Source organism: Aspergillus udagawae (genome assembly GCF_001078395.1).
Source record: "Aspergillus udagawae IFM 46973 DNA, scaffold_2, whole genome shotgun sequence".
Lineage (NCBI taxonomy): Eukaryota > Fungi > Ascomycota > Eurotiomycetes > Eurotiales > Aspergillaceae > Aspergillus > Aspergillus udagawae.
Genome location: NW_025091265.1, coordinates 3242669 through 3267988, shown reverse-complemented (window position 1 = coordinate 3267988; position 25320 = coordinate 3242669). Strand labels below are relative to the sequence as shown.

The following is a 25320-nucleotide window of genomic DNA, read 5'->3' as shown; positions in this document are numbered from 1 at the left end:
GCCTCCACAGTCTGCTAGTTCTTACTACAAGGACGGGGCTGTCAGACACGTTCATACAGTATGCACTACGCACTATACCACAGTGAACGCTGCGAATATAGAATCTTTAATCGCTTTTGGGAACGTGGGATCACGCTCATCGGTTTCGTTTTTCTCTCCTTAGGAGTTCCGATTCTTGTATATAGGAAGGTTACGTAGTAGTCTTGAACACTTAGAATCCACGAGTTGAGCAAATCGATTCATCACATCACTTCTTACCATCTTTCTCCATGAGAACGCCAGTCCTTCTGAGAATAAGTCACTCTCGGACTCTTGAGACACCCCAATTCATACAAGATCTTTCTCCGCAGTGAGTGCCGGAGACGTTTGATATCTGCTACGTAGATATGCGGTGGTCTGCGCATTTAACGCAGTAATAGACAATCCGGACCAACTCTACTAATTGCTACGGTGTACAGCTCTCATCATAACCTTACCAACTGCCTACGATCAAAGAATTGAAAGAAAGAAAGGAAATCATTTCAAACGCCATCCCAAATCATTTCAATTCACTTCCTGTATTTCCCGGAGCCCCCATCCCTTGTCCTAATCCAGTCAGAATTGCATAAATGTAGTCCCCAAATGACACCGGATAAGTAGTACAGGAAGGAAGCTGAAAGTATGCAAAACAGACGCACAGAAGGAAAAGGGAAAACAGAAAGCAGCATTTTTCTGTCATGAACAAACATCAAGTGGAAAAAAGAGCCAGATTGAGGAAATAGAACTGGCAATCTGGAATAATGGATGAAAGAGAATCATGCTTGGATGGGAGAAACTGAACCGGCAAATCTGAAACAACAACAGCAGAGATGTCATGAACCGTCAATGATGATAACAAAGAAAAGGAAATATGCCTCGCATTTTTCTCGGTTGAATACAGTATCATCAGCATATCCCTGCGTAGCATATCAAATCCTGGAGGAGAGCTGACCGAGCTCCCCTCGTCGAGAGTAGAGATTACACGTTGGATGATGGCATAAGAAAGGTGACAGAACACAACAGTGCAGTATAGGAATTTTTTTGACCCAGGCAAGCCGCCTCGTAGAAAATAGAGAGAAGAGGGGAAAACAAGTTCAAGAGGAAAAGAGCATGATGAGAAAAACAAAGGATGATGTAACAGTAAACATTCCCATCAATCGGAAGATGATGTGAACGCCATGACCCTTTAATGGCCGTAATTGCCTCCCCAGCCACCGCGTCCAGTATTTCCGTAATAGTTAGCGAAACCAGCGCCTCCGTAGTTACCGTAACCGGTAGCCTGGTGGTGTGTCTGGCCTGTGGCACCAGCTTGGTGTCCGCCAAGTCCACCCAGTCCACTGCCGTACTGGGGGTTCAGGTGAGGGTATCCACCGAATCCCTGCTGTCCCTGCTGGCCTTGAAGAGGGGGAAGGCCAGTTTGCGCTTGCGGCTGTCCGGGCACACTGTTAGTGGCAGAGCCAGGGCGGTTGGCCTGCGCAAGGGAGGGACTGGGCCCGGCCGCCTTAGGTGTCTCGAAGCTCTTCGTCTCCTCCGAGGTCACCGGAGGCTGCTGGGAGATGGGTTGGTTTTGGCCGAAACCAGCCTGTGTGCGGCCAAAAACATCCGACATGCCCGCGCCAAAGGCGTTGGTGCCAGCGGCGGTCTGCTGGGTCTCAGAAGGCTGCGTGGAACCAGTGCGGCCATAGACAGAGTCACGGCCGGGAGCAGATTGGCTGAAGCTACCCGCGGTAGCAGGCGAAGAGTGGTCGTAGGAGAAACCTTGCGGCTGGCCATACATACCAGCCTTGCCATATGGGCCATACTGGTTGCCATATCCATACTGAGTGCTGTGCGGCATGTAGTGTTGTTGTTGTTGGTCATCATAGCGGCGAGCATCGTCGTACATGGGTCGGTTTCTTCCGTACTGGTGCTGAGTCATCTGGCTCATGTACGAAGCATAGTGAGGGTTGGAGTAGTAAGGGTATCCGTAACCGTACGCATGGGCGGCAGCTTGACCAGGCATGTGCTGCGCAGTTGGGGTCTGAGTAGCGGCAGGGAGAGTTGGGTTCGGGGTGTTGTGACCGCTGCTAGGAGCATCAACATGGCCATAGCGGCTGGGAGGCTGAGTGGTGGGAGCTTGGGGCTGCACCTCAGCGCCGGAGACACCGAAACCAGCCGCCGCCCTTTGGGCCACAGAGGCATCCTGGGACTGGCCATAGGTGCCATAGTAGTTGTAAGGGAGGCGCTGGTCAACGGCGTAGAAAGGAGAGTATTCGCTGCCAGATGTGACAGTGGGCTGGACGGGGGCCTGGTTTGCGAATGGCTCCTGCACTTGCGGTTGAGGCTGGGTGACCTGCTGAGAGAACGGGTCGTAAGGCTTCTGGGCCTCGGTGTAGCGGGCAAAATCTGTGAAAGAGGAATCGGCAGCGGAGACTTGTGGGACAGGGGGAAGTCCGGGAGCTGGACGGGAAACGGTAGGAGTCTCGGTGGACGGCTGGACCTGAGTGGAAGGAGGTAGAGAGGCACGAGGAGCGACGGGAGAGTGTTGAGGAGGCTGAGCACGGGTTTCAGCGTTTTCTCTGTTCTCATCAATATCGACATCGGCAGCATCGCCGTTCAGTCCCATGCTGCCAAACTGCACAGCCGCACGATCAACGGCGTGGTTTCCAGGCATGACTACAGCTTCTTGCTGTTCCATGACACGACGCTGCGATCCCGGGGCCCGAGCGCCGGACTTGAATACACTCGAAGGGAAGGCAGCTTGAGCAGCTTGACGAGCGGGGGTAGAGACAGCCGCAATGCTGTTGGCATCAAGGGTGCTGCCGACTGTGCTAGCTGCAGTGGCTGTGGGAGCGGGAGGTGAAACATCGGGGATTTGTTCGAGGTTTGTCTTAGTCAGACCATCCTTGGGAGGAGTGATGTGCGCAGTGGAAGGGGTAACCGGGAGAGCTTCAGCAGGCTGCTTAGGAAGGACAGGCTCAGGTCCTTTCTCGACGGGAATAGGAACAGGAAGAGGGACCGAGACAGGAGCGGGGGCGGTAGCAGCAGCAGGTGCGGGTGCGGGGGCAGGAGCAGGGGCAGATTCAGATGCTTTCTGCTCCGCTACTGGCTCAGCGGCTGGCTGTTGTTCTTCAGCGGGGGCAGGAGCTGGGACAGGCGCAGGCGCAGGCGTAGGTGTAACTGCGGGTTTCTTCTGCGGAGGCGGCGCAGGCTTTGCGAACAAGCTCGCCCAACCTTTCTTGGTGCCATCCGGCATCACATTGGCCTTCGGGGCCTCCTTGACAGTGTCGGCGGTCGTATCGGCGTCGACAGTCGTAGTTTCGACCTCGATCGACTTCTCCGGAACGATCGTTGTCTCCACAACGTCCACAGTGGCGGTGACAACGGGCTTCTCGGCGCGTGCCCCGCTAGCACTGACAGCTCCAGCCCGGCCGCCGCGGCCACCACGACCACGATCCCCGCGGGCGCGTCCACGACCCTCAAATCCGCCACGTCCACGGCCTGAGCGAACGGAACTTGTGGTTGCCTCGGTCGGGGTGCTCTGTGCGTCCTTGGCCTTGGAGCGGTTGCGGTCGGTCGTCTTCTTTTTCACCTCACCCCACTGTGAGACGTTGCCTGTTGAGATAGAATGATCAAAGTCAGAGCCAATTCCAGTGAAAAGTAGATGTAGAGACATGAGATACAACTCGGGGGATCCGTGATCATACCTTCAGTAATGCGCTCAATAGCATCCTCGAGTATTCCGTCGGCATCTTCCAGAGCAAAGACGAGATCCTCATCAGTCCAGTCAGGGAACAATTCCTTCAGTGTGGGCAGATCGTTCGAGTATTTCTTCTTCATCTGACCAATCTCTCCTTCATCTTCAAATGTGGTCTGGTCTGAGGTGTCTGCCTTGGCCGATCTGCTGCCTCCGCGACCACCTCTGGAGCTATAGCCACCTCGACCACCACGAGCGGATACTCTGCCTCGAGAGGCAGAAGGCCGTGTTTGAACTTCAGACATGTCTTCTGGTAGTGTTGATGTATCTCCAAAACGGAGCAATTAAATAATAGAAGAGGAGACTGAAGGAATTTCCGACGTCGACGGTGGGGACGACAAAGTGTGGCTGACCTGATCGGGTAAAAAGAGGTCGTCGGTAGTGGAAATGATCACAGCTGCACCCTCACGAGAGGACAGCACCAAAACCACGGGCACAAGGGCCGCCGAATCCGGGGAACAACGGGGGAAAAAGGGAAAAGAGAAGACGAAGGACGGAGGAGGAGGATAGTTGAGAAAAGGAAAAAAGAATAATAAGAAAAAGGGAAGTTATTATAGACTTGTGGGGGAAAGGAAGCAGTAGAGAGAGTGGGAAGAAGGGAGGAAGAGATTAATTATTGGGACTTGGATCAAGATCGAAATGGCAGGGAACGAGACTTTCTGCTAGTAAGGTAGAGAAGGTTTGGGCCGGCGTGTGTCTGAATGAGACAGCTGAGCCTGAGGCAACAGCCGATCTTTTTGCTCCTTTAGCGAGTAGATAGACTATGGGGGAGGCTCTCTGGGATGATTTCATCATCCACATAGGCTTGAAGCACTCTAATGATTACAGCTAGCTATTCTGTCTCTGGTGGCTATAGTTGTCTAACTGTTTGTATCGTCGTCAATTGAGCTACTATTGACTACTCTAACATCTTAAAACCCTCCTTGATCTCCATTATTGTGGACAACTTCGCCTCTCTAACCCTTTCCTCCTCTTGTGTGGCCAGCTTTGGTTTGGGTGTCAGGAGACCATCCTTTCATTCGCTGCTTCCACTCACCGCCCCCGGTTTTGCACTTTCAAGTCGCTCAGGTGATGTTCGCTGCCTGAGGCTCGGTTGTGTCCTTGTATGCTCCATTTGAACTGCTGAGGGACAGGTTGAGCAAGAGAACTGTGGTATTCCACTCGCAATACAGCTCGTCTATCAACCCCACGGCAGCAGAGTCAACATGAAGGGGTCATCATTGTTCAAATTCAGCCCTTTCGCAAAAATCCATCAACCTCTTCCTCGTACGCCAAGAGAATCAGCGCAATTACTGAACGCCCTTACATCCTCCTTCCGTCGTCAGCTTGATCGAGAGTACCCATCATCCTCTTCAGCCAATAACGATGAGAACGGTGACAATCCTTTATCCTCCGTTCATGCGACGGACAAACATCTAAGGACTATTCTGGAGAATCCTCTTTTCCGCGTCATTCCCTCAAATGCAGCTAGCCCTGCGCACCAATCCGGTCTTGGACCACTTCAGGAGCAGAAACTGGCGACTGAGCCTATGGCTGTCTTCGATGAATTGGTTGCCTCGGGTTCTGTTAATAAGACCGCTCTGTTCAATTGTTTGAGGGCCCAGCTAGTGCTCGCCAGCGCTCATACCGGCGATGGAGTTGTAGACGCGATGAAGAAGTCTAAGGCCGGTTCCAAAATCGTCTCCTGGTGGTACGCATCCGATTCCGAATCCAGGAAAATGCTATTCACAATACGATCTTCAACCGTCACACTCCTCAAATTCATGGTCGCTGAGGGACTACAGAAGACGGCAATGGCCTGGCTGGGAATGGTATTGAACCGTGACCTGGGCGGTGCTGACGGTCGCATATCGGAGGCCATGGCCCAAACCGTGGCTCGCAATTTCCTGCTCGACCTCTTGAAAGCTGAGATTCAGTACGGAGAGGGTTTAGTCTCGGCCATGAGATATTATTTGGAGGCGAGCAGGCTGCCAATCTCTACAGATTACGAGCTCGGCCTTGTTCAATACAAGAAAGCCCTACTAATGCCTGCAGCCGGGTTTTTGTGCCGCGCAGCCATGGAGGATGACCAATCGCAGCTCAAACAAATCCCTCTTGAGATGTACGATGAATATGTGAGGATTATCGCTTCATGGTCTCTCAAGTCGTTACTACTAGCTTGCGTGCCTCTTTTCCACCCGACCCGACCTGACGCTACGCGCTTTGTGCAGTTTACAGAGAGGATATCACGAGTTCGACTCACAACATGGCCCAAGACGAAAAAGGAGAACTTTGTGCTCTATGCCATTACCGCCATTCGTATCTTGGTCGATCAGCAAAAGTTGGCGGAAGCTTCATACTTGGCACGCTTTCTTCAGGAGAATCTACCGGAAAAGATTGGCCAGGAGTCGGCATCCAGCACGTTTGATCAAGTGTCGGCAGAGGAGGAGAATCTATCCAACCTACTCGGCCTGACATGAGTCGCATTGGCTCGCATGTTAACCATGTCGAACCAACGTCCTCAAACACATCAGATGTAGTCCATTGGATTCTGGCTAATTGGGACCATTGGAGTGCCGCCCTTTCCAGTATCATTCATCGACGTCATGGACTTTGACGACGAGGGACGCAATTCACGCGAGGAAGCGCCATCTCGTCCCAACTCGGCAATGGTGCTCCACTCTGCCGCACTAATGCCACCCTACTCCTCTTCTTGGCATGCTTACCTACAACAAAGAACATCAGAAGCGCCGGACTACGCCAGGGATTCAGGCCAGACCCTGTGCTGAGCCCGGAATTGAAGCCTGGTGTTGCGTTACTAAATCTAGCAAATCGGCTAACATGTTGGGGGCGAATAGAACAAATAACCGAGAAAAGGCTAGCGTTCTCGAAGATCTTAGTCAACATCACACGCGCAGTCTCCTCTCCATTCCTTTCACACTTTGTCATCCTTGACCTCTCCTCATCGGTGATACACTGTTCCAGAATCATCTATCTTAGCGATCTCAGCTATAGTGATAATCAAGTCCCTTTTTTCGAGACCATTATAACGTCTCCATTTCAAATTCGTGGACGAAGCCCATATTAAGTACCCATTAATAATCACAATCATGGCCACCGAAAACGACTCGAGCGTTGTAAACGGCGGTCACTCCAAGCAAGGTATGTCCAGGATACAGGGCGCTGTCTGGCCGCCCAAACTAAGCTTCAACCCCGCTCAATTACCACCCTAAGCGTTCAAATAGAGCAATCAGACGCTAATGGGTATCGCCAGAGCCTACAATTCAGACCGAACCAGAAGTCAATCCAAATCAGAGCAGCTCGGAAGGAACCAAGTCTGCTGAAGACTCCAAAGCCGTCGATCCTTCAACTTCTCCAGAACAGGCCCTCGCCGGGGCTGTGACTGACGCTCAACCGCCATCTACCACAGACACCGCCCAAGCAGGAGACAAACAAGAGCACAAACCGTCTTCGGCACCGGCCCATGATGACAAAGCTGTCTCTGGAGAATCCACAAAACCCGCACGCAAGAAGCAAAAAATTAGCAAAGAGAATGGTGTGGTCGAAAACGGTCCACCAGCTACCCCGGCCACCGGTAACTCGACCTCGAATGCCACTGGCAACGGTGAGCAAAAGTCACGGCGCTCTAAGAAAGTGAAAGACACAGTGAAGCGTATAGTTCATACAGATGGTATCGGGAGTCGGACGCGCAGTCGGACCAAGGCTGCAGCAACTTGAGTTGTACTCCTTTGGTTTCCGAACTCTATGTCGATCTTCATGGCCTAATACTGAATGTCTGCTCTGAGACACTCTCTTTCAATTTCCCTTTTAGCAGTCTTAGCAATGATAATGCAAACTGGTACAACTGGTACTCTTGCGTATCCATAGTAAGCACACATAATTGTCAGTTCGATATCTGAGAGTATATATTCTGATTGAGGAAATCAGTAATACTTCAACCCCAGTTGTCAATCTTGATGAGTAATGTTTTGACGTATAAACGAAGTCGTCTAGAGCAGGTACAAGCACAATTATCATAACGGAGCAATCCCAAGACCTGTTGTATATCAACCTTTCTTGAGAACAGCCGATATCGGTTGAGGCGTTGTTAATTAGGTTTACCCCAACCCCTCGCTGAGTCACAGCCACGGAGCGGATCAATCGTTATCACTGGAGGGGATTGAGAGTGTGTCATAGCTCCAGTAGTCATCGTTTTAATTTCACTTTCCATATTTTGAGATCTCGATTTTTCCATTCAAGAAAAATCAATTTGTCTTCGAGCACTCATCAATTGAATTCCACAGTCATGTCGAGCAATAAGATCTGGTTGCGCGCTGAAACCAAGCCCGCCGAGGCTCGGTCTGCTTGTGAGTTCAACATGTTCTTGCCAAAAAGACCCTGTTCATCATGGCATTTTCAATCCGTCAATCTTCGAATTGCATTTGCTAATTGTATGGAATGTAGTGACCCCGACTACCTGCAAGGCCCTCATGGATGCCGGCTACGAGGTGACCGTGGAGCGTTCCACACAGCGGATTTTCGACGGTGAGAATAACGTCCCCTGGTTCCTTCTCAGGGCCAATGGCTAACAGAACTGGCTTTGTGACAGATAAGGAGTTTGAGCAGGTAATTTGAGATTCGCACATAATCCCTTCTTCGGACGACATTCTCACGCACTAGTTGTACAGATCGGCGCTCCCCTCGCCGAGGAAGGTTCATGGGTTAAGGACGCACCTAAAGATGCCTATGTACTGGGCCTGAAGGAGCTTCCCGAAGACGATTTCCCCCTCGAGCACGTTCACATCTCCTTTGCGCACTGCTACAAGCAACAGGCGGGTTGGGAGAAGGTTCTCAGCCGGTGGCCCCGCGGAGGCGGCACTCTCTTGGACTTGGAATTCCTCACAGATGACGCCGGACGCCGAGTAGCCGGTAGGTGACAACTGTTTCTGCCTTGAATGAATGAAATAGTGTCTGACTTTCACCTTCAGCTTTTGGATACTCCGCCGGTTATGCAGGTAAATTATTTCGGTTTGCTATGCGTCGCATATAGGGGAATGCTCACATTATGCACAGGTTCTGCTTTGGCCATTAAGAACTGGGCCTGGCAATTGACACATCCTGAGGGCGAACCCCTTCCCGGCGAGACTCCCTACGCAAACCAGGACTTGTTGATCGAGTCAGTGAAGGAGTCGCTGGAGTCTGGCAAGAAGCTGTCTGGCATGTCGCCCAAGGTACTTGTCATTGGAGCTGTGAGTGTGCATTCGATGAGCTGAGGTTTCCTCATTGTACTGACTAAGTCTAGCTTGGGCGCTGTGGCAAGGGAGCCGTTCAGCTGGCCAAGGATGTCGGCATTCCTGAGTCCGATATCATCCAGTGGGATATGAAAGAGACCAAGAAGGGTATATGTCTTCATTTTCACCTGCAGCTAGTGTGCCTGCGCTAATCTAGTTTTCCAGGTGGTCCCTTCAAGGAGATTGTCGAGGATGCAGACATTTTTATCAACTGCATCTACCTTTCCGCTGAGATCCCTCCTTTCGTCAACACCGAATCTCTCTCTTCTCCTAACCGCCGCTTGTCTGTCATTTGTGACGTGAGCGCCGACACGTATGTTGCTCTTTTGGACTCTTGAAGATAAAGGACGTTCTCGCTGACATTCTGGTCTTGTCTCCCTCAGGACCAACCCCAACAATCCTATCCCTGTCTATTCCATTACAACCACTTTTGACAAGCCCACAGTGACTGTTACTCTTCCCGAACGGGCCCAGGGCCCTCCATTGAGCGTGATCAGCATCGACCACCTCCCCTCCCTCCTTCCCCGTGAAAGCTCTGAGATGTTCAGCAAAGACTTGCTGCCGAGCCTACTGCAACTCAAGGACAGAAAGAACGCTCGTGTCTGGAAGCAAGCAGAGGATTTATTCAACGAGAAGGTTGCCAGCTTGCCCGTGTCGATGCGCGCTTAAGATTGTTTTCTCAACATAGCCTTCCGCGAAAGGCCCACCACATTGTGAATCTGGATGCTCTCTTGACTCTCCCAATCTATGGGCTGATCTCTTGGGGGAAGCGATGACTTTTGTATATGCAGTAGTGTGTCATGAATCTCTGTTTAGAAAGACTACTACGATAGATTGAATCAATGAAAAGTTCTTGTGAGACAAAATAAACTGTGTTCAAGCGTTTTCGAGAATTGAGTCTCATATATTCAGTCAGACAGACGATGATAAAAGCTAAGTCATTCTAATTTGAAGATTTTCCTGCTCTATCATCAACTAAAAGCGCCTGAGTATCTCGGTTATGTTGAAGTGAGAATGCTAATCTGCTTTATTTGCGCCTTACTTCATGGTCACGTTTCGATCATGCCATGTCTCTAAGGCTTAGATCCAGCACTATCAAAAGGGACACCATCACCACCCAAACCACACTTGAGTTACCAATTTTGTCATTCAAACTTCTTCAGTCCGGCTGATGGAGTCTAACAAGTGGACAATTATCAGGATTGCGCATTGGATCATCAGGCCCTATTGACGATGATCTCCTTACCATTTGCTAAGGGGCATTATGGTCCTGCAGATCTCGCTGTGGAACACCACTTAACTAACCCCGATGATCTCATATTGGTCCACGAAGTCCTGGAACACTGGAAGCCATGGTATCCTTGAACATGCTCCTTTTTTGTAGTCGTCAGGCCGACCCAGGATCTCCAATGTGGGGGTTCCGGACGCTGTTGATGGTCGCTTGGCGTGGAAGGTTCTCCGGACGGACTCGGGAGTGAAGAACGAAGAGCGAAGACGACGAAGATTGATCAGATTTCAGCATTCCCTTATCCTGTTGCCTGGATATTCATATATGCAAGTCGCTCTGGCATGATTATCATTCGAATGTTCCGACGACATGAACGATTATTTAAGCAGTTTATAAGCATGCGTGAGTGCCCTTTTCTCGCCTTCAACCCCATTGTTCGGATTCCTCTCCACAATCCACATACTCGGGTGCTACGTTGTGTATGGGGAAAATCTTATCTGACGGACGATTATCCGCCCATAGCCGCCACCCAGAAACTGTCATCTTCATCCTGAATATTATCATTCGACAGAGAAATTGAACTACAGGAGTTGAAGAAAACTCATCGACATCCTTGTCCTGCCGTTAGGTTCGCCATTGGCTTTTGGAGTGGCTCGCCTCCGAGTCAGAGTCGAACCTCAGCTTCCCCGCGCGCCGCCAATGGAGCAATGATCCTGGCGACGTTCGTGCATTCGAAAGACATCCTCAGCCAATAGCACCGATAGGAGGCTCTCGCTGCTCAACAGCAACGCAGCTATGCAGGAAAAGTCGACAACCATCGCCGCATACGCAGCCGGAGCATCCCTCGCCGCCGTGGCCCTCTTCTACGTCTTCGGACCAAACTACACAATCGATGGCGACGACTCGAACGACAGTAACCGCAAGAAAAGCATTGTGGGGCTGTCGAATCCGGCGAACGACTGCTTCATCAACTCGGTTCTTCAGGCGCTCGCGGGCTTGGGCGATCTGCGCGTCTACCTGATCAGGGAATTACATCGGCGTGAATTGGATGGACCGGACATATATAACTCACTGCCGGAGGCAGATGAGACGTCGCGGGGGATGAGACCCGAGAGGGTCCGGGAACTACAGCAGGGTACGATCACGCGAGCTTTGAAAGAGATGTTGGACCGATTAAATGAGCGTCCAATCTACAAGAAGACTATCACCAACCGGGCTTTCATCCAGGCTCTCGAATACGCTTTCCGTACTCGGATTAGCCGCAATCAGCAGGATGCGCAGGAGTTTCTTCAAATTGTTGCGGAGCGTCTTTGTGACGAATACCATGCCGGATTGAAGGCACGACAGCGTGCACAAGGTTCTCTTGCAGCGCTGCCAGGCTCCGGTGGCGGGGAATCTATCCAGAGTAATGCTCTCGAGAAGGGATCTACTGAAATCGAAGTGCGGATTGACGATGGATCTGAGACTGGCCTCCCGGCAATCATCGACAACAAATTGAAAGAGATCGACAATGAATACGGATTTCCATTCGAAGGACAGATGGAATCGCAGATTGAATGCCAGTTCTGCCACTATCAATACAAGCCGAACAAGACTTCATTCGTGAACCTGACGCTACAAGTTCCTCAGAAGAGCTCGACCACCCTCAGTTCCTGCTTTGACGGATTGCTCAAAACAGAATATATCGATGACTTCCGGTGTGACAGATGCCGGTTGCAACATGCCCTGGATGCCAAGATGGTAGAAATGAACAGGTCTCATTCCACAAGAGATCGGGAGCGTATCGAGCAAGAGATCCAGCTGATTCAACATGCTATCGTTACAGATCCTGAGAATCCTCCCGAAGGAGTCAGCCTTCCTCCAGCGGATCTCGCACCGAAGCGAAAGATTGCTCGCCATATGCGCATCACTGTTTTCCCCAAGATTATAACAATCCATCTTTCGCGCTCGATCTTTGATCGCAGTAGTTCTACGAAAAATGCCGCCAAGGTGTCCTTTCCTGAGAGGCTCCCTTTGGGTGGAATTCTGAGCCAGAAGTGGTTCAAGCTGCTGGCCATTGTCTGCCATAAAGGCAGTCATAACAGTGGCCACTACGAATCCTTCCGACGTAACAACCTCTACCCACCTTTCTCTACTCCGGATGTCTTTAGTTCCTACGCGCAAAGTCGGGCGACCAGCGTCAATCCCTCTACTGCACCGAGTCCTCGTCTCACGGCTCGCGGGGCCCCAGAGACAGAACCCTCCCCAATCAGCCTTTCGTCCTCGACATCATTACCATCTCTGTCGGGCACTTCGAACTCATCCCCAGCTCATTCTCAGTCAGCGTCGGCGAGGGATGCCTCACAACCTCCATCTCAGCTGAATGCGCCTCCCTCGCCGTCTGCTCGGCCCACCACATCCAGCTCCCGTGTATCCTTTCAGAGTATCCGCTCCAAATCGTCGGGATCTAAGCAGAATCTCTCGCCGCCGGGATCTGAAACTCAAAGCCCAGCCAGTGATAGTGGAGCCTGGAGCAAGTCCGGATCACGGCCATCCTTCATGAGTGAGCGGACCGCTCCCAGAACGCCTCCAGAAGCATCAGCTCTGTCGAGTTCTCGGCTCCGTCGTCGCAAGAAGACGAATGATCGATGGTGGCGCATCTCCGACGAGAAGATCAAGGAATGCAAGACTTCAGACGTGCTGGGCATGCAGAAAGAAGTCTATCTCTTGTTTTATGAAATGGAAAAGGCGTCTTTCGGGCCTTAGGCGTCGCAATCAGAAGTTGAGGGATAAAAACATGAGTAAATGCACATACGCGACTCGTGTCATTTGGGGTTCAGCGCATATATGGCGGGGACATAATCGAAATAGACAAGACGTGGACATTGCTATGTACATTGATCGCATATGTACATAGTTTCTTCTCAGAGCATTTCTCTGTCAGACAGCATCTGGACATAGGAGCTTAGGATAGAACGAGTTGATAATCTGTGAATAGAACTTCATTCCTGAATAGTAAAATCTGTCTGGCCTTGGTTGTCGGGATTATCTACTCCGCTTCATACAGAGTCGCAATGGCTGATGCCGACGATAACCAATTGTCCGGACAGCAGAAAGTCTGGGCCATGAGAAAAGAAAGCAAAGGAATGGACTAGAACGGCAATTTGACGGTTAAGGGGAGAGTTTCTCCGCTGCTTTCGCCGAGAATGTATAGAGGCACGAAAGAAATACGGAGAGATGGGTATTCGTTTTCGCAGAGAACCGAGAGTCAACGCACCAACTTGAGGCACTGTTAGGAGTGGAAACCGCGCTCAATTGACAGGACACAGCTTCGATTCATCTTCTGAAGTTATGCTCCTCTTGAACTTAGTATTAGTTGGCCCTTCTACATGCAAGTACAGTTCATCCATTGGCTACTTGTGGCGGGAGTTAAGGTAGAGAGCTTCAAGTCCATGACGCAGACAATGATGTCATGTGATGGACGCGGGGATTTTCGGGTCAGAAGCAGGCCTGAGGCCAAACCGGCGTCATGGGCCCCTCCAGGACCAATTTACCCCACCAGTCACAAGAGCGCAGCAGGATAGGATAACTCAGGAATCTTCTTATTGCTAGCAAAAGGGTTAGGGACCACTAGTATGGTATGGTTATTATTATATCATCTCGTCCCTTTTCCTTCTTTTCTCCCTTCTTCTCTTCTTACTACCACATCATCAGGAGAACCGGTTCAGGCGAACTGAAATCAATCTGACTTCATCAATTCCCCACCACCCGGTGAGTTCTTCAAGGCATCCCACTGCTGCTGCCCCTCCATTAGTGGCTCGCTGCCCCTCCCTTGTGTGCTACTTATTTAACTGCCACCGTATTCGTCGTCCGGTAAAGCTCTTTCGGTGATCTTCAGTGATTTAAGAGTACTAAAAAAGTTTTGTTGTTTCGTGATTCAATTACTTATCTATCCCGTCTCCTGTCCAGATCTTCTCTCCCTCTTCCATTTCATCAACTCGATCCATCCAGACAGTTTAGTCGCATCCAAACCATAGTCACAATGGGTATCCTTGAGAAGCTTTCCCGCAAGTCCGGCGTCATCGTCGGTGATGACGTCCTCCGTCTCTTCGAGTACGCTCAGGAGAAGAACTTTGCTATTCCCGCCATTGTAAGTTTCCCGACAGTTATAGCTTGCGCGACTCGTCGTGGTGCATAAGCTCGGTATATTAACAGCTGAATATAGAACGTCACCTCTTCCTCCACCGTTGTCTCTTGCCTTGAGGCCGCGCGCGACCAGAACTGTCCCATCGTCCTCCAGATCTCTCAGGGTGGTGCTGCCTACTTTGCTGGAAAGGTATGAGACGCGCGCCTTGTCAACCGGTCCTCAACCGCAGGATCGAGCTAATCCATTGCAGGGTGTCAACAACGACGGCCAGAAGGCCTCCATCGCTGGTTCAATCGCCGCTGCCCACTACATCCGCAGCATTGCTCCCGCCTACGGCGTCCCCGTCGTCCTCCACACCGACCACTGCGCCAAGAAGCTCCTTCCTTGGCTCGATGGTATGCTCGATGAGGATGAGCGCTACTTCAAGCAGCACGGCGAGCCCCTCTTCTCCAGTCACATGATCGATTTGTCCGAGGAGCCCGTTGACTACAACATTGAGACCACCGCCAAGTACTTGAAGCGTGCTGCCCCTATGAAGCAGTGGCTCGAGATGGTATGCTCCCTTTGAATTGCTGTCGTGTGTGCGTAAGCTAATGCCTATTCAGGAAATCGGTATCACCGGTGGTGAGGAGGACGGTGTCAACAACGAGGACGTTGACAACAACTCCCTGTACACTCAGCCCGAGGACATCCTGGCCATCCACAACGCCCTCGCACCCATCAGCCCCTACTTCTCCATTGCCGCTGGTTTCGGTAATGTGCACGGTGTCTACAAGCCCGGCAATGTCCGTCTCCACCCCGAGCTTCTGAAGAAGCACCAGGCCTACGTCAAGGAGAAGATTAGCTCCAAGAAGGACAAGCCCGTCTACTTCGTCTTCCACGGTGGCTCTGGTTCCAGCAAGGAGGAGTACAAGGAGGCCATCAGCTACGGTGTCGTCAAGGTCAACCTTGACACCGATATGCAGTACGCCTACATGTCCGGTGTCCGTGACTACGTTCTCAACAAGAAGGACTACCTCATGAGCCCTGTCGGCAACCCCGACGGCGCGGATAAGCCCAACAAGAAGTACTTCGATCCCCGTGTGTGGGTTCGTGAGGGTGAGAAGACCATGAGCAAGCGTGTGCAGGTTGCTCTGGAGGACTTCAACACTGCTGGCCAGCTGTAAAGGTCTTGACTTGGACATTCTTCTGCCTTTTGAATTCGGAAAACCGAGATTTCTATTTATCTTCCAGATACCAGTACATAAAATGAGCAAATGAATGGATCTAAAGAAATTTTATTGAGTCCTTGGTGGTTCAAGTCGAACCTGCATAGATGTAGTATGCACGTTCAATGACAAGTACAAAACGATGCTAGTTCCTAATCGACTAATGTGACACTCGCATGTCAGTATTTGGCCTGCAGAAATCCAGGATAAAAGGGCCAATGGTATGAGAAGTAAGTGCTACGCAATCGAGTATGTTCAGCCATCCAGATGGCTATCGTTGCTTTATGAATTATGTAAGACCAATAGTCGGTGCCCTTTTGGTTTCTTCTGTGTTTCAGGTTCACCATTAGACTATATGCTATGTTTTATAGCTCAGGGGAGACAGGGGGAAAATCGCCTCGGAGAATAGCAAGAGTACATGGCTTCCTATTTATTCAATAGTACCTTCGTCTCGCTGGTTTGGCACTTGTGATTGGATTCCAGTGCTATTGATTCCGTCAATGAACATGAGTTGGCTGGAGATATACCTCTCTATCTGAGGAAGCAATATCGCTTCTTCTAGTATTTCCTCCGCTCGCTATTTGCTGAAGCTGACACGGCTGCGTGGGATCGGAGAAGCGTACACTCTGAAAGAACCTTGGATATCTACAGGGAGTTCGAGCCTTCGGGCTTCCTATCTTCGTACCTAGAGTCTCTTGCGTATTAATGAATACAAGCATAAGGGCCAAAAGGTTGATCGACAGATCGACAGTCGTTCTTGTTTGCATGGCAAGGGAGATTTAGCAGTACGTCAGTGGCAAGTCGCGAGCTTGCAATTTTCACCGGACTCCATGCTGAGGTCCTCTTTACCTGACAAGAGCTGAAGTTATTAACATACGGATATACGGCGTCTCCGTAGATGCGGTTCAACCTCACCCGCAAGTGACGCATACCAAACTCGATGCAGGGCTCAATTGAGCACCACTACGTATTAGTCTACTCCGTACCACACTAATCTCGGAGGAGACCGAGAAAAAATCGCTCCAAAGTTTTAGTAGAGCTGCAAGTCTGACTATTGCATGCTAACGTTGGCCAAGACAGAGACTGTTACTTGGGTAGTTTCCGTTCCTGTGCTATTCTTGTACACTACCTTACTGTAGTGTAGTGTATCGACCTGTAGACCCTGTGTCCTTCTGAGAAGGCGATAAAATAGTGCCAACTTACCTGGATAACTTGGCTGTGAGTACCAATCAGACACTATGTAGGGCTGTGTGTGGATGGATAGCTCCACCAGACCTTTCCAGTTGTCTCAGAATTGCTCTCTGAAAAGGCCACGGAGAGGGCAACACTAACACTTGACGTGTGAGAATACTACTACCCAAGAGGTAATGTTCCAGACTCGACGCTAGTGGCAAACGGTGATTCGTGGGCGAAAATAGCAGTCATCTAAATATCCAATAGTGTCCAATGACAGCGGTCGATCATTGACTGTGGAGTGCATCTTTTTTGTTCCATCATTCGTCCCTTTGGGCTTGCCTCTCCATCTGCCTTCTCAAATTTTTTGGTCAAACGGAGCACACTGGTTTGAATAAACATGAAATGTTCCGGTGGGTTGGAGCAGGATGGCTGATGTAACCGAGGTTGCGCATCCCAATTCTGAGTGATAATAGAATGTACCAGCTACCGACTGTTCATCAACCAGGGAAAGAGTCTGATTACGTACAGTCATCAGGTACCGCTAGGTACCACTGGAAAGAGACAATAATCACGAGTATAGAGCAAAAGGTCAGTTGATGGTCTCAATAGGTACTGTGTATAGATCAGCAGATATCTCAGCTATCAGTTATCTCCAAGGTATCTCCATGGTAATCCGTATCTGCTTTGTATCTATAGTTTACCGTCTTAGACATGCATGCATCAACCATGAATCCTTTCCATTGATGTTTTAACCTGTAGATAGACTAATCCCTGTTCCAGACCCGCCTCCACCGAGCCCACATGTGGGCGGCCTTGTCCTCTTGTTCTCCGCGCCATTCCTAGTCATTATCCGTCCATCTCAATCTTTTCTTCTCTTCCCTGTCTCTTTTCTGTCGCTTTTACATGCCATGCGTTTTTCTTTTTCTGTCCTATAGTCATTCGTTTCTGCCATATACCTCTGCCGTCTAAATCCTCTGGTGAAACCGTCATCGCCCGCTGTCTCGTCCATGCCGCAGTAGATTCTAAATATCATGGTCCACTTCGCTCTGCGACAGCGTGACGATCCGTCGGGCGCTGAGCAGTTTCTCAAGCTTATTCAAGACCCTTTCAAATCGGCTGTAAGTGCTCCAAATCTCTCTCGATTCTGCAATCGCTAAATCATGTCCGATAGTTCCAAATCAATGCCGTGTGGGCTTCGCTAGGCGCCTCCGCCGGTATCTCTATCCTCCTCGCTCTCCTCTTCTCCCTCTTTCGTCCTCGTCACACTCTTGTATATGCGCCCAAAGTCAAACATGCGGATCGCAGACATACTCCGCCCCCAGTCGGTAAGGGCTTCTTCGCCTGGATGAGGCCCGTCCTGCGCACGCGAGAGCCCGAGCTGGTGGAATGCATCGGGCTCGATGCGACCGTTTTCCTGCGCTTTACCAAGATGTGCCGCAATATCTTCATCATATTGAGTATCATCGGATGCGGCGTGATGATTCCGGTTAATATCACCAAGAGCAACGGCTCTGGCATCTCATCGTTGTCGGCGTTTGCGACCATGACCCCGCTTTATGTCACAACGAACGCGATTTGGAGCCAAGTCATTTGTGCCTGGGCCTTTGACATCATCATTGCCTACTTTCTTTGGAGGAATTACAAGGCCGTAACAGCTTTGCGGAGAAAGTATTTCCAGAGCTCTGACTATCAGCGTAGTCTGCATGCTCGAACCTTGATGGTGTGTTACGCCTGGCCAAGCAGCTGGTTTTACATCGATTACTGACTGTTGGTAGATTACAGATATTCCCAACGATGCACGTTCGGACGAAGCCCTTATGCGCCTTGTGGATGAATTCAACCCCACAGCTGCTCTCCCCCGGGCCTCCATCGGCCGAAATGTCAAGGATCTCCCCGTGTTGATCAAGGAGCATGAGGAAACCGTGCGGCAGCTGGAGTCCGTCCTGGCGAAATATTTCAAGCGGCCCGACCAGCTACCTGCAAAGCGACCAATGATGCGACCTTCCAAGAAGCAAAGAGGCAATCATCCGGATTGCAAGGTAGATGCCATTGATTACCTCACCGACCGCATCCAGCGTCTGGAGGAAGAGATCCGGCACGTTCGCGCCTCCATCGACAAGCGCAACGCCATGCCGTTCGGGTTTGTCAGCTGGGATATGATTGAGCATGCACATGCCGTCGCCTATACCGTGCGAAAGAAACACCCCCGAGGAACCACGATCAAGCTGGCACCGCGCCCGAATGATCTCATCTGGGAGAATTTGCCGTTATCCAAGCAGACACGAAAGTGGAAACGGTTCATGAACTTCATCTGGACTACTTTGTTGACCGTTGTATGGATCGCTCCTAACGCCATGATCGCCATCTTCCTGTCCAACTTGTCCAACCTGGGTCTGGTCTGGCCTGCTTTTCAGACGTCGCTCAATGCGAACCCGGAAGTTTGGGCCGCGGTCCAGGGTATCCTCTCACCGGCGATCACTTCCCTGGTTTACCTCCTTCTACCGATCATCTTCCGTCGCTTGTCCATCAAGGCGGGTGACGTGACCAAAACCTCGCGAGAACGCCACGTCCTGAGTCATCTATACTCGTTCTTCGTCTTCAATAACCTCATCGTTTTCTCGCTCTTCTCTGCCGCGTGGACATTTGTGGCCGCTGTCATTGATGCGAAGAATCACGACGAGGACGCCTGGCAAGCGATTAAGGATGGCGCTTTCTACCAAAAGGTCATGAGCGCCATGTGCCAAGTGTCTCCGTTCTGGGTGACTTGGCTGCTGCAGCGCAATCTCGGAGCCGCCATCGACCTCGTGCAGCTGGTCACCCTGTTTTGGGTTTGGTTCGCCAAGACCTTTCTCGCGCCCACGCCCCGGCAGGCCATTGAATGGACTGCGCCGCCGCCGTTTGATTATGCGAGCTACTACAATTACTTTCTCTTCTATTCAACCGTTGCGCTGTGCTTCGCGACGCTGCAGCCCATCGTACTCCCAGTCACTGCGTTGTATTTCGGATTGGATGCGATGTTGAAGAAGTATCTGTTGCTCTATGTGTTCGTGACGAAGACGGAATCGGGCGGCCAGTTCTGGCGCGCCCTATTCAACCGTCTAGTCTTTGCGACCATCCTCTCCAATGTAGTCATTGCGCTAGTGGCCAAGACCAAGGGCACTTGGACCATGGTCTACTGCGTGGTTCCGCTGCCGTTCCTGATGCTGGGATTTAAGTTCTACTGCATGAAGAAATTCGACGACGACATCAAATACTACAACCGGGCTAACCTGACCGATGCGGAGGCGTTCGCTGTTGGCAAGTCGGGCAAGAAAGGGTCTGACCGGCTCAGCTCCAAGTTCGGCCATCCCGCGCTGTACAAGCCTCTGATCACCCCGATGGTGCACGCCAAGGCTGCCGAGGCGCTCAAACAAATATATCGCGGACGACTCGGCTCCTCGGACGTCCAGGGAGAATACTCGGACATTGCAATGGATCCCATGTCGACCGCGCAACCGGGCAAGGCCATGGACGCCGCCCCATCGGCACCCTTCGAGGTCGTTCCCGAGAATCATCTCGACTTTTCCTATTTCAAGGATCGTCCAGACTTTCGGGACGAGTTTGGTGGGGGCATCTATGGCCGCCCCGAGGATCTGATGACCGAGCGGTCCCATACGCCGCGAAGCCACTTGGCCGAGTGGTCACCGACTACTTCGCGCGCATCGTCGCCTACGCCGTCGCTGCCGTCGCTCTCTGGACTTAAAATGCCCGAAGGCTATGATCCAGTCGCGAACGATATCCACCCTGCCTTCCGCCCTCCGCTCTCGCGTGAGGAGAGTGCGTCGATGGGCGCCGGTCTATATCATCATCCGAGCGCGAGCGAGTCTCAGCAGCTTCTAAGCCAGGCCCAGGTGCCAGGCACGAGCGAGATCACACCTGCTCCCCTGAGCCGATGGCGGACTGGAGGATACGGTCCTGTTGAGCAGGACGATCCCAATTTCACCTCGTATGAGCACTACCGTCCTGCGCGGTAGTTGCAGATCTGACAGCTGAATGGGTTGGTTATGTCATAAACTTGTTATTTTGCATAGATTTGGTCGGTTTGATTTGATTTGACTGTACATTTGACACGGGGTTAACGAACTTTACGCCTATAACACATTGGATGACTATTTCATTTATTATTATGACCTGAATATACCTCTGTAGTATCAGCTATATATTTCTGGATGCGATCAATAAACTGAGTCATGGAAGTTTCCTGGTGTAATGGAACATGTCACTGTGATGGTATGCTTACGATTTTCCCCATTGGGTCGACAGCGGAGGCGAAGTCGAAGTTGGCTTCCGGTGCCTGAACAGCTAGCTCTGCTCTCCTTACTTACGAAGCAGTTTGCTTCCTTCTCTCCTGAAATTAAAGAGAGCAGTCTTTTTCCTTTTTGCAGTAACACAGTTTCTCTTCAGTGAGCATGCTATCCGAAAGCTTACTTTGACATTGATGTCACTGTCGCTGACTTCCGACCCCTGTCCGACGATATCGTACGCCTCCGCACCAAACCGAGGACTTGAGCTCCGCATCGACTCTCTCTCACCCCTGCCATCCGCCAGGATCTTACCACTCGCTCTATCTCCCCCGAATGCTTTGCAGTAAGCGGGGGAGTCTCTGAACTTTGAGTTCCAGCCCATTATACAGCACCTCCGTCTACTGAGCATTCGCCCCTCCGCACGAATGCTCCCCGCCTGACAATACGGCATCCTGTGATCCTCCACATACGAAGAAAAGAAACTCAAGAACAACCATGGCGTGGTACTCCATCCTTCCCCCAGACTTAATCTACGTCGAGAGCTGGGCCGCTCGAATCTTCGTACGCCTCCACCCTCCCACGCGCCCCTGAGAACTCGCGCTGAGCGGACGTAATGTCAATGCTAATGTGTGACCGGGTTCAGGTCTTCCTCGGCGTCATCACCATCTTCCCCTGGGCGGCGCTGATCGTCTTCGACGTGCTGTTGTATATCTGGCGGATGGGGGCGTACGAGTTCCCCGTCGTCGGGGGTCGGGCAAGAGGGATGCAGCGGCCGCGGGCGCCGACCTTGAATGTGAATGTCGGCGAGAGGACTGAAGTGCCGAGGCGGGTGTTTAGGCTTGGACCAGCTGTTAATACCGCGGGCGGCGGGGAGGTGGGTGAGCAGATGGAGGTGAAGAGGAGGGAGCGAGTGGTAACGGATACGGATGGGTGAGGCGGGTTTGCCCCAGAGGCGCGATGGCCTTGTGCTGTTTGTTGCTGGTTGATTGACTTGCAGGTGTGGTCTCGTCATGCTGTGTTGTTTTTGATGTTGTTTTGTGCGCTCTGTGCGCTCTGTGACGCTCTATTGATACCCATATGTTTATTGTTCTTGTGGTCTGTCGTCCACGAAGACGGTTGTTTATATTCTGTGCTGTATGTATGTATACTTCTACCTGATCATACGTGGTAGCTCCATGAGCCCAACTAATGCAACTATTAGCCTACACGATTCAACATCTGCATAGCTGGAGATGGTAGCACCAGACCTGATATCATCCCATAATGATTCGTTCGGTGCTTGCGTCGAGTCGGCGTACTCCCCGGTTCCCCCCGCCAATCGTGGCACAGACCGAGCTTGATATCCAACCGGGCATGATAACTATCTATCCCCACTTGACTCATTCCTATACAGTATAAGTATATTATGGACGCATCATGGACGTGTCCGAGGTACGAGTCCCATCCCCTCGTAAACGGCCATGTCTACCGCTGGATTCCAGTACCTCGAGTCATGGAGACTCTCCCTCGAAAGAAACCCATCCATCATCTTGGTCCTAGTCCTGGCGATTGGGACATTCGCATTCGCATCCGCATACTATCGCAAGATCAAGGTCCGTCTTGCCATCCTACTCATTTCAATCACTAACGCCAGCCAGACCATTCCATCCAAACATGAGACCTCATCGGAAGCAGAAACGGGGTACCCCCCCATCACCCCCCTCCCCAACTTCAACTGGGAAACAACCGAACCACTCGTTTTCCGACCCTTCAGGCCAAAATACCACTTGACGATGGGTATGCTCCAGTCACAGGTCCGCAAGACTGCAACTAACGCAATCAGGCCTCTCCACCATTTCCATCTCAGACCTAATCCAAATGGACAAGACCTACAAAGAGCGGATGGCGCTGCGCGCGTCCCTATTGAAGGAGTATCCCGACGTCGTGCTCGGCGTGCACGATGACGCCGATCCGCGGATCCGCCGCGCAGTGGGCGAATTGTACGGCTTTGTCATGGGGACATATCTTCCCACGCGGTATCCGACGATGTTTTCACTGTCGGCTAGGCCCGGCTTCAAATCGGTCTTTCTGGAGAATAAGGTCACGGGGAAGACGTACCCCGTGGAAATGGGAAGCCAGCCGATCCTCGAAGCCCTAGAGATCCTGGGCCAGACCGTCGACGAGGAATTTCTTATCCTCTTGCCTGACGATGCTCGTGGACAGGACTCAGACAAAGAAAGCGAAGAGAGATACTTCCTGGCGGCGTACACGGCGTACTTCCCGTCCGGGTTCGACACGCGCACGAAACTTGGTCTGCGGCTTGCGGCCATCCATGACCCGGTCCCCGGGTACAAGGAGAAGCTGGAGCGGAGCATGGACCGGTTCTTTGCGCGGGTGGAGGTGGGCAAGGTCGTGGCGAGGGTGAACTGGAGTATTACGACGAAGACAGGGCTGTTTGCTGCGTTTGGGGGCGTGCATGGCTCGACGGAGGCGTCGGCGAAGGCTGCTGGAAAGGAGGAGATTGAGCCGGGGATGTTGGATGTTGATTCGGTAGGTGGTGTTTTCTCTCTCCTTGGGATTGTTGCTTATTGCTGATGCTGAAGGATGTAGACGGTTCTCCGGTGTGAGCGGCAGACGCTGCATCGGCTGCCTCGGAGTAAGGCGCTGGTCTTTGCGTTCCATACGTATACGTATCCTCTGCAGACGATCAAGGACGAAGGACTGGGCGAGGAGCTGGCGACGGCGATTGATGGGTTGAAGGCGGGCAATGTGCCCGGGATGCATTGGTACAAAAGGGGTTCTGTATGGGGCGAGGCCGTCAAGCACTTTCTCCGTAGTTGATTGATGGTTCTATGCTTTTTTTTTTTTCGCTAGGACTAGGACTATATCTAACCCAATCGCTGAATCACCTTGATGAGGTCGGCCGTCACACCCATGGCCGTGACATCGCCGCCCGCACCGGCGCCCTGCACAATCAACGGGTTGCTTCCGTACCGCTTGGTGTAGAAGCTGATGATATTGTCACTACCCTTGAGCCCCGCAATGGCACTGTCCTTGTCGAACTGCTGCAGCCCAACGCGCACCTCTTTCTTCGCTACGTCCACGCTACCCACGTACCGCACGACCTTGCCCTGCTTCTCGGCACCCTCCTTGATGGCCGCCATCTGTGCATCAAATTTAGGCAGTTCGGTCATGAACTGCGCGATGCCGTCCGCGGTGGAAGGCAGCGCCGCGAGCTCGGCGGGGATCAGCGACTCAATGGGGAAGGCGTCTGGGCCCTGGACCTCGAGACCCGCAATGCGCGCCAGGATGGTCAGCTTGCGCGCCACGTCCATGCCGTTCAGGTCATCGCGCGGATCGGGCTCGGTGTATCCCAGCTCCTTGGCCTGGGCGACAACCTCGCTCCACTTGGCATTGGAGGCACCCGACACGGGGGCAAAGGTGTTGAAGAGGAAGGAAAGCGTGCCGGAGAACACGCCCTCGATGCGGGTTACCTCGTCACCGGTTGCAACGAGATCGCGCAGCGTCGAGATGACAGGCAGCCCGGCGCCGACGGTGCTCTCGTGGTAGACGAGCGCCTTGCCCTCGGCGGCCGCGGCGAAGATCTCCTTCCACAGCGAGAGGTCGGAGGAGAAGCCCTTCTTGTTCGGGGTGACGATGGAGATGCCCTTGCGGAGAAAAACCGGGTACGAGCTGGCCAGAGCTGGGTCGCTGGTGTTGTCGACCAGGATGGAGCGGCCGGGGGCGGAGGAAAGATAGGAAGCAATCTCTTCGGGGGACAGAGCACCCGACTTGGTGAGCGAGGGGACTTCGGCGGCCGCCTTCCAGTCGCCAGCGGGGATGGCGGGGGAGTAGGCCGGTGTCGGGGCCAGAAGCGTCTGTGATGAGCGAGCGAGGAGGATCAGCTTGGGGGCATTGGGGAGACGGGCGAGTTGGTTCAGGAATGCGGTTCCAACACCACCGACGCCTGCATTCATTGTAAGCGTGAGTCAGTACTCCGGTGCAGCAAAGGTGGGATGCTCACCAATGACACCGAGATAGATGTTAGACATGGTCAATGGTTGGGAATTCTTGATCTTTGCGGCAGAAATGACTATAGATCGTGCAACAATTCCAAGTAACTTTTCACTAGAGAATGAACAGGAAAAGAGACAGCAGAAGATGAATCACAAAAGTAGCAGGAAGCCAACGCTGTAACCGTGGGGTCGCGGGGCAGCGATTATCGGAGTGCTGCCTGAGGCATTATTATGGTTATCTAATCGACATCAGCTTTAGCTTCACATACAACATTTACTG

The 25320-nt window shown here is 51.9% G+C and overlaps 10 protein-coding genes across 10 annotated transcripts; 8 read left to right on the top strand and 2 right to left on the bottom strand.

The window, feature by feature from the left end:
- Window positions 1-1204: 1204 nt before the first annotated feature.
- Aud_003462 (putative RNAPII degradation factor Def1) lies at window positions 1205-3999 on the bottom strand (the record flags this gene model as incomplete). Its single annotated transcript, XM_043288412.1, has 2 exons — window positions 1205-3612; window positions 3705-3999. 2 exons carry the CDS (start codon window positions 3997-3999, stop codon window positions 1205-1207), a joined length of 2703 nt encoding a protein of 900 aa, XP_043144347.1.
- A 960-nt stretch (window positions 4000-4959) lies between these two features.
- Window positions 4960-6213, top strand: Aud_003461 (uncharacterized protein; the record flags this gene model as incomplete). Its single annotated transcript, XM_043288411.1, has 1 exon — window positions 4960-6213. The coding sequence occupies one exon, from the start codon at window positions 4960-4962 to the stop codon at window positions 6211-6213; it is 1254 nt and encodes a 417-aa protein (XP_043144346.1).
- Window positions 6214-6843: 630 nt separating this feature from the next.
- Aud_003460 (uncharacterized protein) lies at window positions 6844-7471 on the top strand (the record flags this gene model as incomplete). Its single annotated transcript, XM_043288410.1, has 2 exons — window positions 6844-6895; window positions 7008-7471. 2 exons carry the CDS (start codon window positions 6844-6846, stop codon window positions 7469-7471), a joined length of 516 nt encoding a protein of 171 aa, XP_043144345.1.
- A 568-nt stretch (window positions 7472-8039) lies between these two features.
- Window positions 8040-9693, top strand: lys1 (saccharopine dehydrogenase (NAD+, L-lysine-forming); the record flags this gene model as incomplete). Its single annotated transcript, XM_043288409.1, has 8 exons — window positions 8040-8100; window positions 8198-8278; window positions 8414-8662; window positions 8722-8748; window positions 8807-8982; window positions 9036-9132; window positions 9190-9337; window positions 9408-9693. 8 exons carry the CDS (start codon window positions 8040-8042, stop codon window positions 9691-9693), a joined length of 1125 nt encoding a protein of 374 aa, XP_043144344.1.
- A 1354-nt stretch (window positions 9694-11047) lies between these two features.
- Window positions 11048-12997, top strand: Aud_003458 (putative ubiquitin C-terminal hydrolase; the record flags this gene model as incomplete). The annotated part of the gene is made up of 1 exon (XM_043288408.1): window positions 11048-12997. One exon carries the CDS (start codon window positions 11048-11050, stop codon window positions 12995-12997), a length of 1950 nt encoding a protein of 649 aa, XP_043144343.1.
- A 1276-nt stretch (window positions 12998-14273) lies between these two features.
- Window positions 14274-15544, top strand: Aud_003457 (fructose-bisphosphate aldolase FBA1; the record flags this gene model as incomplete). Its single annotated transcript, XM_043288407.1, has 4 exons — window positions 14274-14381; window positions 14457-14567; window positions 14629-14931; window positions 14984-15544. 4 exons carry the CDS (start codon window positions 14274-14276, stop codon window positions 15542-15544), a joined length of 1083 nt encoding a protein of 360 aa, XP_043144342.1.
- Window positions 15545-17793: 2249 nt separating this feature from the next.
- Window positions 17794-20775, top strand: Aud_003456 (putative DUF221 domain protein; the record flags this gene model as incomplete). Its single annotated transcript, XM_043288406.1, has 3 exons — window positions 17794-17880; window positions 17934-18482; window positions 18538-20775. The coding sequence occupies 3 exons, from the start codon at window positions 17794-17796 to the stop codon at window positions 20773-20775; spliced, it is 2874 nt and encodes a 957-aa protein (XP_043144341.1).
- Window positions 20776-21540: 765 nt separating this feature from the next.
- Aud_003455 (uncharacterized protein) lies at window positions 21541-21979 on the top strand (the record flags this gene model as incomplete). The annotated part of the gene is made up of 2 exons (XM_043288405.1): window positions 21541-21606; window positions 21689-21979. 2 exons carry the CDS (start codon window positions 21541-21543, stop codon window positions 21977-21979), a joined length of 357 nt encoding a protein of 118 aa, XP_043144340.1.
- Window positions 21980-22505: 526 nt separating this feature from the next.
- Aud_003454 (heme-dependent oxidative N-demethylase family protein) lies at window positions 22506-23865 on the top strand (the record flags this gene model as incomplete). Its single annotated transcript, XM_043288404.1, has 3 exons — window positions 22506-22821; window positions 22868-23574; window positions 23635-23865. The coding sequence occupies 3 exons, from the start codon at window positions 22506-22508 to the stop codon at window positions 23863-23865; spliced, it is 1254 nt and encodes a 417-aa protein (XP_043144339.1).
- Window positions 23866-23912: 47 nt separating this feature from the next.
- Window positions 23913-25076, bottom strand: Aud_003453 (homoserine dehydrogenase; the record flags this gene model as incomplete). Its single annotated transcript, XM_043288403.1, has 2 exons — window positions 23913-24991; window positions 25049-25076. The coding sequence occupies 2 exons, from the start codon at window positions 25074-25076 to the stop codon at window positions 23913-23915; spliced, it is 1107 nt and encodes a 368-aa protein (XP_043144338.1).
- Window positions 25077-25320: the final 244 nt, after the last annotated feature.